Source organism: Molothrus aeneus, chromosome 22, assembly GCF_037042795.1.
Source record: "Molothrus aeneus isolate 106 chromosome 22, BPBGC_Maene_1.0, whole genome shotgun sequence".
In the NCBI taxonomy this organism is placed as follows: Eukaryota; Metazoa; Chordata; class Aves; order Passeriformes; family Icteridae; genus Molothrus; species Molothrus aeneus.
Genome location: NC_089667.1, coordinates 2030245 through 2042447, shown reverse-complemented (window position 1 = coordinate 2042447; position 12203 = coordinate 2030245). Strand labels below are relative to the sequence as shown.

Genomic DNA, 12203 nt, shown 5'->3' with positions numbered 1-12203 from the left:
GCAAGAGCAGGGCACGTGGTTGGGTTGGGTTTTTCAGGAGATTCTCTGTCAGCTTAACAGAACCACACGCCTTCAAAACTCTTTCATTCCAGTGAGTGATGGTCTTTGGGCTCAGGCTCATTCCCACCAGACCAGGCACCAGCAGAGGGCACAGGCTCTATCCCAGCACAGCACCTGTATGGAACAGCTCAGAGGAGGTCAGCCCAGCACTGGAATAAATAAAACCTGCTCTGAGATGGCTGCTGCTGAACACAGCTATGAAATAATGCTGAACCTTTAGGATTCATTAGCACATGGTCACAATTCACAAAACTGCTGCATTCACCCCAAATCAGCAACAGCTCCAGGCATTTGGTGGAAATGGGTGACTCAGGACCTTGCTGCACCAAGGCCACAGTGCTGATCTGGCACAGCCTGCCAGAGCTGTGCCCACCTGAACCCCCCTCCTCCTGCTGCCACGGGGTGCGTGCAGAGGGAGCTGCCTGATTTCAGCACACAAGGAGCAATGATTCCAGGGTGGGATGAGGAACAGGTTCTCTTTCCACCAACAGAGACCAGGTCCCTCCCTGTGCCAGCTCCTGCCTCTAGGATGGCTCTGGAATGCTTGTGTCCTGTGCCAGGGCCACTGGGTGTGCTGTGAGTGCAGCATCCATCAGTCACAGCCTCCTAATGTCTCAATGAGCCCTTTTTAGAGGCATCAATCACAAGGGCATGACAGGACCAGGCACAGGAGCAGCACTGCTCCCACTTTCCGTGATGGAAAGGTGGGACGCTTCACCTTCCTTCAAGCCTGCTCTTACAAGGGTTTAATTACCGACTTCTCTGCAATAAATTAAGCTCCCTACAGATGTCCTACAGAACATTCCCAGCTTCCCAGCCAGCTGCTATCCTCTGAGGGATGCCTCACCGTCCATGCAATCCACAGAGAGCTGGCTGATGCCCTCCCGACAGCAGGGGTGCTGCGCCGGGGGCTGCTCCGCGCTCTCCCCGCCCTCCTCCTCCTCCAGCCGGGCGCTGCACTCGGGGCTGGCCGGGGCCAGGCACATGGCAACCATCACATGGGGGCTCAGGGGCTTCATCTCCACACTGTCCTGCTGGAAAGGGGCTCCCAAGGGCACCACGGGCAGCGCGCTGCTGCCGAAAGTGCCGTTGGTTTTGGTGAAACACCTGCGGGAGGACAGAGGCCAAAGTTACTCAGAGTGGCTTCTTCCCCCCTTCCTTCTTCCCTCCCCAACTTTTAAATGTTTTACCATATCAACGATCAGAGCATTTGTCAAATCAGTTTTAAATATATTTGTGGAGCGATTCTGACATTAGGAAAAGGATTGAGTGGTTTTTTTTTCTCCCAGCAGACAGCTGAAAACATTCAAAACACGCTCAGTTCCTTCCCCCATCAACTGAGACCCAATGACCTGACTTGTGAGTCCATTTCTCCATCAAAGCAACTCCATAAAACATGTTTTCACTGCCAAGATAAAGAGCTCAAATTTGAAACCCAAGCAGCACACTTAGGTACCTTGAAAAATAAATACTAAGTGTTATTGGAGTGAATGCAAATTAGAAAAATAGATGCAATATAACAAATTTAACCCCCCTGTTCTGCTGTGTAAGTCAGACTGTGGCCCTGTAATGCCTGTGTAAAGCTGTGGAACTGAAGTTAAAGTGCTGAATCCATTGTTACAGCTGAGGTATTTAAGCTTTAAACAAAAAGGAGCAGGACTTTGACACACATACCCTTGCAGCACGAGGGAAAACACCTCAGTGTTTGCAGCCCCATGAACAATGTGGCCTCAGGGAACATTTATATAAACAATTCCTACATAAGAAAGCCATAACTACCCAAAAAAAAAAAAAAAGGTTCACTTGTGCAGCTACCACAAATTTTGAGAAACTACAGATCAAGATGCTCCTTGTTATGTGGTGCAGGACAGAGATGGATCTGCAGATAAACACATGGAAATAAGGATGGAAAGTGTTCACTCCCTCCAGTGACAACCCAAAATGCTCCTGTGAAAGCTGAACAAGCTCCAGGTCTCCATGTGCTAGTGCAGATACAACTCTGAGCACCCTTCTCTTTTTTCTGAGCAGATGTAAACCCACCCCTCACCTGCTTTGCTCACAGGGATCAGCCCAGTGCAGTTGCTATCCATCATCCCTGGGGCTGTCTAAGACTGCATTTGGAAATACAAAAATGCATCCCTGGGACCTGCCTGCTCAGCTGCTGGCTCAGCAAGGAGCACCGTGTGCTGCTCCAGACTGATTCTAGCCCAAACCTGAGCAGAGCAGATGAAAAATTGCTGGAAATGAGGAAAGATGGACTGGGACAGCAGCAGTGCCAGGGCAGCAGGCAGCAGAGCTGACACTGACTAACAAAAGCAGCCCAGCACTGAGCTCAGAAGGGTTTCAAACCAGGACATGTTAAGCTTGGCAGTCTCAGTTAAGTCCTGCCCAAGTCCCAGAAACCACTTTTATGCCATTAAAAAAGTCATGGCAATAAGGAAAACCATCACACTGGAGGGTCCTGTCCTACAGCCCTGCCTAGAGCCTCAGTTCATATCTGAAACCTGATCAAAACCTGGGATCAATATTGCCAGAACTGAAAGAGCAACAAAACACCCAACAACACAAATAAACTTGTCAGAGGAGGAGCTGTAGTGAGCTTTCCCTCTGGCAGATGCTTCACCTGCAAAGCCAGAACAGGACAAATGGGTTCCCTCTGGAGCCTGCTCCCCTCCCAAAAGCTGTGAGGATGGAGCAGCACTAAGCTTCAACCTTCACTCTCCTATTTTGTCCTCCCACTCCTGTAACTGCCTTCAAAATCATTATTCCAAGTACCAAAATACCACAGAAGCCACTGGAGAATCCACATGAAACACATCTGGTCCTCAAACAAATCCATTTATTAGTTTGCCTTTCTCTCCGCAGAGGTTTTGACTGCACTCACTTATTATTTAGAAAAAAAGGCTGAGAGAAACCCATCTAAATGTTTGGGTTTGCATGTTTCTGGGGGTTTCTTCTTAAAGATACAAGGGTCAGTGAGGTTCTCTGTATTATTGTAAGAGCTTGAAGGATGTTTCAACACAGCAGTTCAGCCTTCTAAGCTTCAATAACCACATTTTGATGGAAACTAGCCATGGGGATAACCAGAGCAGAGTGTGGAGGAGGAGTGATGTAAAATCCCTGCTGGGCAAACACATCTTCTGTCAATTCTTAATTCTGAAACCCTACTAAACTATAATCTAAAAAAAAAAATCATAATTTAGATGAAAAAGCTGAAAAACAAGCTCATGTTCCTACACTTGATTTGTGTATTTCAGAATTCTGATCAAAACACAGTTTATTTGCAAAGGAGAGAGATCTGCAAAAGTGTAAATTCCTCTGCAAACATCAGGTATCTTGAGAGCTTTAGCACAAAGGCACAAGAGAAGGAAAAAGATCAGTTCTCAATCCTGTCAACCACAGGCTTTGTCCACAATAGCAAAGTGGGTCTCCAGTTTTCAGCAGCTTCTCCCTCTGGCAAAGTTCCACGAGAAGTTATGAGGGATAAAGTGCTAATTTAAACAGAAGACCCAGGGATTTCAGCACTGAAATAATAAAACCTGCTCTGAGATGGCTGAAGCTGAAAACAGCTATGAAATAATGCTGAACCTTTAGGATTCATTTGCACGTGGTTACAATTCACAAAACTGCTGCATTCAGCCCAAATCAGCAACAGCTCCAGGCATTTGGTGGAAATGGGCTGGTGAGGAATTCGTGGCACCAAGGCCACAGTCCTGATCTGGCACAGCCTGCCAGAGCTGTGCCCACCTGAACCCCCCTCCCCTCCTGCCTGGGGGAGCTGCCTGATTTCAGCACATGATTCCAGGGTGGGATGGGGACAGGCAGGTCAGGGGGACAGCCCTCACCTGCGCAGTGAGGTTGAACAAAATGGGGAAAACACTCCAGCCTCCAATTCCCACTTGCCAAAACCTACTGGGCTGACTGCACTAACCCAACAGGCCTTCCTCCTCCCTCTCCTCTTCCTCCTCCTCCCCCTGGGCACACACCCAGCTCCCTGGTGGAAAGCTGAGGCACGTCCTGGTCCCCTCCTCTCCCCTCTCCCATGTCCTCTTTGCATTCCCCCAGCGGCAGGACAGGAACAGAGCGGTCCCTGCTGCGCAGCTCTCTGCCAAACCGAGGTTAATGATCCCCTCCGGGGCAAGGCAGCGCTAAGGGACAACTTGTTTCTCTATCAAGCAGTCAAATATAGAATGGGGCTGTGAAAACTCAAAGTTCAGGCCCTGCTGATGACCCGTCTGGGAGGAGCAGTGCAGTTGCAGAGGATGGAACTCTTTCCCTTGCTTTCTTAGGGGGAAAAAAAAAGAGCAAATAAAGAATTGAATATGTTTAACACTGGAAGCAAGCTCTTAATTACAGTGTAACACATATGGCATGTTCTAAATTACCACGAGGCTCAGACATCCTGGTGAGAGCTGCTGCACAGCCTGCTTGAAATCACAGCACTGGGGTGTGAGGGAATGTCCTGGGCTTTCCTGAGACCTGCCAGGGACACTGGGCCAGGCAAGGCATGCCCAGCTCCCCCTGCCAGCAGCAGCTTGCCAGCATTTCACTGTCATGCCCATATTTATGGAAGGAAGAAGGATTCAAAGCTCATTATAAGCAGTATTTTAAAAAGTAAAACTATGAAAATAAAGTGAATGTGTTTACTGCCTTCAGCAACAGCTTTATTGTTCAACGGGGGTTGGACTCAATGATGTTTGTGGGCCCAACTCAGAATATTCAATGATTCAATGATTAATTTCAACTCAGCTTAGCCAGATGCACACCTAAAGGCAGCTGAAGATTTTAAAAATACTGAAAAATCAAAGTATGATTAAAAAAAAGCCCAGAACCTAACAGTCAGAGCAGCCCAGCTTGTCTGACATTCAGTCCTATTTCTAATCATTAAAATAACCAGAGATTGAGTCAGAAGCCTAAGGAGGATAATAATTCCAAAAGTGAAAACTCAGTAATTTTTATTAGGTTTCTGACTCCCAGCTACAATGCAGAAGAGAGATTTTCCCTTATTCTACACAGGAATCCTTTTTCACATGAAAAAAAATGTATCCCACTCTGACAATGGCTGGTCATCTCCTCCTGAAGGCCTCAAGAACTTCAAATCCCATGTTTCACAAAGAACAGCATTGTGAAGGCAAAGGAGTGAGTTGGTTAATGTTCTTAAGGGAATGTGGGGAAGTGTAAAATATAGAAGACCAATTAAATCCGATTTGACAAGCTCCATATGGAATGATTTTGTTATCTCAGAACTGAAGAAAAACACAGGAAATACAGATTTTTTTTAAAATCCAGTGCCCAACCTGCCTCACATCCTACAGAGCATCAGAGGAGCATGTTGAGCAAAGTGAGCTCTGGGGTTTTAACAACTTGTTTTATTCTATCCTATAGAAAACCCTCAACTGCTCTCCAGGTCATCCATGGAGCTCCTAATGCTAGCCAGGACTCCAGCTCTCATCTTTTGCTAACCCCAGCTCCACCCCAGCACACAGAGGGAGGGCTGTTCTCTGGACAGGTCATTTCTCACCTGTTATTGTCATTTCTCACCTGTGATTGTCATTTCTCACCTGTTATTGTCATTTCTCACCTGTGATTGTCATTTCTCACCTGTTATTGTTCCGACAATTCCGGCAGCTGATGCACTCCGAGGGGTCAGCCTGTGGCACTGTCGTGTACATCCCACCACCCTGCAGCAGGAAGGATTAATAATTAATAGTTAGAAATCAAATCACTGCTGGGACACCCAAGAGCTCTTTGACCCAGTTTCCCCCCTCTGATCACGTTATCGATGCCCTGCTCCGGGCTGTACGTGGCACAGCAACACTGAGCGATTGTCCAAAGGCCAGGGGAGGGCTTTGCCAGTGTGTGTGTCAGGGAAAAGTAAATAACTGCAGCTTAGACAAGTATGTGGTCATTTCCCTGGTCTGTTTTCAGCTTAATATGCTGAGGTTTAATTTAATAAACACACTGTAAATATATTTATTTTTAACGCTGATGACAGACACGAAAGCGAATTGCTGTTCATTAGCACGCAAGGCTTGTTTAGGGAGACAGAGGATTAAATTTGCAGGGCTGATGTCACATACAAACCCATCCCACTTTCCTGTAATTACTCCGATTAGATCAGTTTACTTCACTACACTGATTTTTGAACCGTTTCGTATTTGTACAGATGGGGTAATTCCTCAGCCAGCAATGACTCCGGGTGAGAGGGATTTTGTGTTGTTGGTTTTGGCTAACGGGGCCATTACAAGCCAGTTGAAATGCCCAGATTAACACATACCTCATTGTTAGGGACCAGGCAGACAGTGATGTGGGAGCCACTCCAAGGGGGCTGCAGAGCCAGGCTCCTGCACCGGGCTCCAGGAGGGAGCCAGGCTGGGAAGGCTCACCTGGCTTTTGGCAGCTCAAGTGCTGGGCAACTTCTAGCAATCCCTATTTTTGCAAAAACAGAGCTTATCCTGAAATTTTTGAGGGATAGGGAGCACTGAGGAAATGCCTAATTAGTCTTGATTGCCATTCTGGCCAGTTTCTCCCTTCCTCATTTAAGCCAATCATTGAAACAATAAAGAGCAACCTAACAGGATCAGAACATCCTGTTCCTCTGCCTCGCCCACGTGCCAGTCCCAGCCCTTCTCCATGGGCAGAGATCCTGTGACTCAAACTTTCTGCAACAGGGAGTGGGGAAAGAAAAGCTCAACCCCATCACCTGTTCCCAGCAGCACAGCAATGTTGGGTGGACACCTCATGGCACAGAGGAGCTCCAGACACCAAGACCTGTGTCATCATACATGTATTTCATTTTTCCCCCAAAAAAAATAAAAATGGGAGGGACAAAACATAATGCAAACTTCCAGTCTTTCTCCCGGGTGAGCTTTTGAGCACTCCAAATCCTCCCTCCCTGAGGGCTTGGAGATTTTTGGAGAGTTTCACCCACTGGGAGGTTGGACAGGTCAAAAAAACCCAGTTTGGGCCTTGCTTGCTCTTGAAAACAACCAAAAGTGGGCACTTCTTGCTCTGTGGGTAGGCCAAGGGCAGAATGGGGGGAAGAACTGACTGGTCTGGGCTCAGACTGGAGGGAAGTGAAGTGGCAACTACTGTGCAAGTGCTAATTTGTTGTTCAATAAAATGAAGTGCTTGTGCTCAATTACCAACACAAACAATAGACCCGTTTTTTTTCTCCAGAAACAGCATGGGTTATTCAGACTTTTGAACTTTTTCTTTCAGTTTTCCTGGGCAATGTTCACAGTTTTGAGTAAGTTTAGTAAGTTTGAATGCAAGCCATCTGTTTCCATAGACAATAATGAAATCATTATTCTCTCTTGGAAACAGGACACGTTTCAGCAAATGAAGTATTTTTCCACAGCATACAAAGGCTGGGTCGCAGACTGAAATTAGTTTTTAATTTTATTTTCAATTTTGTAACAAAAAACGAGCCTGTCTCAACAGTCACAAACAGGGGACTGAAAAAAGAAAAAAAAAGCAGCATTATTGCTCTGCTGCAGCTCAAGATGTATGGGGCACTTCATTCCATGGAACCTCCTGCGCCATTCGTGCTTTGCCATAATTAATAGCATTGCTCAGAGTTACAGATCTGAAACAGGTGGGGGAAAAACGGGTGATCCATAAAGCTGCAGAATAAGCAGCTATAATTAAATGTATTTAACTTGGAGATTGAGAAATACCATATGTACAAGTAAAGTATCTCAGCCCAGCGCTGAGGCATTCTCAGAGCTTACATGCTGTTAGGAGGAGGGTAGAGGCAGATTTCCCAGAGTAAGTGGAATTCTTGCTGTCATCTGATATTCTCAAATGAAAACCATGATGTTTGTATCACAAATATCAGCCCAGTTGCTTCCTCTGGGACAAGGAATTCAGTGGAACTGGCTGTTATCAATGGATGAGTATTCCCCCACCCAAACTAAGCCTCCTTCCACAGCCCCTGAATGAACCCCACGGTCTGGGCTGAGCCTCCCACCCAGTGTAGGACCTTACGTTCACAAGGTGATGGGGATGTTCATAGTCCATGTGTGTCCTGGACAGGGAGTTGGTGTGCCCTGGGTACAGTCCTGCTCCTCCTCCGCTCATGATCCCCTTGACACCATTGCTAACTTTGTGGTGGAGGTGGGGGCAGCCGTTGCTGAGGCCGTTGCTGAGGAAGCTCCCGTGGATGCTGCCGTTGACCCGGCTGGTCCCGGGCAAGGTCGTGTACTCAATCATCTGCCCGTTGATATCTGCCCCTTGGTACAGGTAGCCTGGAGGGTCGTATTCTGCAAAAGACATTTTTACTGAAAGCACTTCCACTGATAAATGAGGAGCTAAATGAGCAACCCTAAAAAATAATGAAACTTATCTTTTCTTTCTCCAACTCTAAAAAATAATGAAACTTATCTTTTCTTTCTCCAACCCTAAAAAATAATGAAACTTATCTTTTCTTTTGTGAGCTAACTCTGATATCCAACTGCTTAGCATATGCATGTAGACATGGAAAACAGCCACATCCTGGAGAGCAAGCCAGAAATGTTGGTCTGGAAGGACCCGGCTGATGTCAATCACTACAAGAGCATCCTAAAATCAGGCCTTTTGTATCACCAACAGCCCTTCTGCTGTATCTGCTATAAGCTGCTTCCAGAAGATCTCTCTGGGCTGCAGCTGAAGACACTATCTTCATTATCTCCTACATTTCTCTCTGTAGGAGAGTAAGAGTATTTAAAAATAACTACAGGCCGTGGCAAGAGCAAGGCTGATTTATGCACAAGGAGCAGAAAAGGCCAGGGCAGAGATTCTGCTGGCTCTGGGTTGCTGGTGGGTGCAGAGCATCTTGCAAAGTTCCTGCTCCAGGCTCCTGCTCACTAATGAACAGGTTTTCCTTATTAACACCTCTCTGGAAGACTTGGCCATTGAATGCCATCTCATTGTGCAGGGACTAAGAGGTAACAAGGGACTTGTCCTAGAGCTTTCCAGATGCACTCAAGAAAGGGAGAGATCCAGGGTTTAACTCTCCACAATTTTAACAAGTGATTATGACTACACACATTCAGCCTCTGCAACCATCAGAGACCTATGCAGGGGCTTTAAAGTTAAACACAAACTGGAGAAACTTTGCCCAGGCCTTTCCCACACCATTCCCTGGGTGAAACTGCATCACAGTCCTCCAGGGACCCAGGAGGACAGGGGAGCATCAGTGTGAAGAAATGGAGACACTGCTCTTAAAAACCCAAGCTGCACCTAAGGCCCACTTGGAAGTACAAGTCTCTACAGAAATGCAAGCTGGCTCCTAACAGGAAACTGCTTCCCATCCATAAAACGCAGCACAGACATTCCTAATTTTACCCTGGTAATATTTTCCCCATGAAACCAACCCCCACTCACTCTGCATGGCGTTCTGCTGCCGGTTCTTCCAGAGGCACATGGCGATGAAGACGATGAGGATGAGGACCATGACGCCCAGGACACAGCCCACGATCAGGTACAGCATGTCCCCACTGCGCACGGGGCTGCTGGCAGCCACAGCCCCACTGCCCCCAGCCCGCTCAGGGGGACTGGGGGGCGTGCTCAGGTCTCTCACTGGATACTCAGATGCTCCCGGCGTGCGTTTCACTGGGTGAGCAGAGACAAGCACATGTACATCCACTAAAGGCATCTTCTAAATGTGTTTTTTTCATCATGAAATGACAATAATTACTGCCAAGTCTGAGTCCCGATGCCTCACAAAGAAAGCTTCCAAGTCAATATTAAATCCTGCAATGATAATGCCAGCTCCTATTGGGTAATAATTGTTTGCCTTGGAAGATGGTGATTATCCCCTGCTCACCCACTCTTTGAGGTCACTGGAACTTTAACGAGACGCTCGAGGTACCCGTGGCTGCAACTGCTCTAACTCTCAACTTGAAAGAGCACAAATCTTTCCACTTCTGAGGTCAGGAAAAACCACAACACTCATTTCTCTTGCCCAGGCTCTGCCAAATGACCTACCCTTATCTGATGTGAACCCTGCTAACCCCCTTTCCAAACCACACAGTTGAAGATCAACCAAGAGATGAACAGAAAATCACTGAGAATAAGATGTTTAACCCAGGAATTGCATTTACATTAGTTTCCAGTACACCACAGTTCATATTTATTTCATTTGACACTAAAACCCTAAAAGAGGTGCCTGGCTTAGGAGTGAAGCTGGTCAGAGAGAGACAAGCACCTCCATGCAGGTATGCTGCATAAGCTGGATCACCCTTATAAGCCTGGGGGAGATAAATTTTAAGGAAGAGGCAGTGTGAATGACAGATTACATCTTGCCCATTTTAAAATTAGAGAAGAAAGTTATATTCCTTGGAGGAGGAAGACCAACTGTGTGCACAGCCTTGAAGCCCTGCAGCTTCTACTCCTTCCTTCAAAGGCTTCACTACTCACTTCACTGAATTTTGATGCTTCCGGTCCCAGAGGGATTTTTTCTTTTTTTTTCTCAAACATTTTTTCATAGCACTGCACTTGAAGTTTACTGTCTGCATTTTCCCTTTACAGCCTTACTTGGTTTTAGAGATTAAAGGAGACAGGAATTCTTCACAAAATAAATGTGACTGCCATATCTGACACTTCCCGAGAACAGTACAAACTTTGTGCCAGAGGCATGCAGGATTAGGGATGGAGGCAGCCAACACAGCCATCAATTGCTGTGGTCTGCACTTACACAACGTGTCACAGAGCCCTGAAGACATAAAACAGATGTACAAATCAATTCTGTCATCTTCAGGCGCATGGTTGTCTCCTAAGGAGAGGCCATCAGCAGAGCAGAGGCAGCAGCGCTATCTCTGAGGGCAGGCAAAGCTGCAGAGCTCTGCTCAGAGCCTCAGGAGTGCAAAGGATCACTTTCCATATGTTCAAAACAATCCCAGCTTCGGAAGACAAAACAATCCTCCGAAACATTCCAGAAAATTATGGTCATCATGGCAGCTGACTTTTGTGCTGCACAAAAATTCCCCCAGTGGATCTTTCCCGTCCCAAAGGCCACCTCAGCCTGGCCCCACAGCCTCACCTTTGGTCTCGCAGATCATCACGTTGCTGTACTCACTCTCCCCTCCCTCGTTGTAGCACTGCATCTTAATGTCATAAGAAGTTTCAGGCTGCAGGTGATTTATCAGGTGCCATTGCTTTGTACCTGTGGGGGGGACAAAAATTCATTTACCCACAGGAGCCAGAATTATGGTCGAGTGCTTTGCAGGGACCTTTTCTACCAAATGCAGGGGCACTGCAGCTTGTCTTTTAGCACAAAAATCTTCAGTAGTAGTTTATGGATTTAACTGAAACCATGGTCCACAAGTGGCATCCCGGCTCATGACAGAGGGTAGGAACGAGATAATCCTGAAGGTCCCTTTCAACCCAAATTATTCCATGACTCTCTAAGACTTGTGTTATATTGTGAAATTGATTATTTTTAGAAATTGATTAGAAGAATCTTTTGACGAATTAAAGTGAGGGTTTTTTCAATATTTTCTATTAAAGAAAGTAATTCTCTACAAAAGCCAAACCTCACTAAACTCAAAACCCAGACATCTAAGTGCCTACACACGTGCATTTAAAATCAACAGCAGCCCTGTGCACCCTAAACATGGAACTGTCAGAGGGATGGGTTTAGGGTGGATTATGCTGACTATTTACAGTACACTGGGCAAATAACAAGGGAAACTGGCACACAGAGCTTGGGACAAGGAAGAACTTGGCTGTGAGCAGACCTTCTAGAGGTACCACTGCAGCCATTGGTGTCACACAGGAGGGACACATCTGGGCTGCTCAATTTGGCCGAAACCCCAAATAATTGAAGGTGCATTTTATGAACCATCCTGGGAACGCAGCAAGGCTGTCCTGGAGCCACTGCCCCTGCAGAGCCCAAGCCCCAGTCCCAGCCAAGCAATCTTCTCTAATAGGATGGTTTTGTCATCTCTGGCCCCCAGCCAGCTTTTCATTTAGACACCCTCCTGAAGCACTGAGCACTTCAGGATAAATCACTCCCAGTTTTTACTTTCACGGGCTTGTGACAAATTTTACTAAACGGCGACCCTTTTTTTTTTTTTTTTTTTTTTTTTTAGGGAGTTTAATTAACTGTTTGAGTGCTCTTAAGCCCTCTTGGAAAATACCACCTTGAACTGTTTCCACTG

The 12203-nt window shown here is 46.5% G+C and overlaps 1 protein-coding gene across 1 annotated transcript in view; it reads right to left on the bottom strand.

Annotated features, from left to right (window-relative positions):
- The window catches only part of CDON (cell adhesion associated, oncogene regulated), a 39153-nt gene that overhangs the window by 2060 nt on the left and 24890 nt on the right, over positions 1–12203 (bottom strand). The window contains exons 14-18 of the mRNA XM_066564525.1: positions 11084–11206; positions 9427–9654; positions 8050–8324; positions 5662–5741; positions 908–1167 (exon numbers count right to left, since the gene is read on the bottom strand). Of these exons, the coding sequence (XP_066420622.1) occupies positions 908–1167; positions 5662–5741; positions 8050–8324; positions 9427–9654; positions 11084–11206 (966 nt within the window). The remainder of the gene's footprint in view (positions 1–907; positions 1168–5661; positions 5742–8049; positions 8325–9426; positions 9655–11083; positions 11207–12203) is intronic.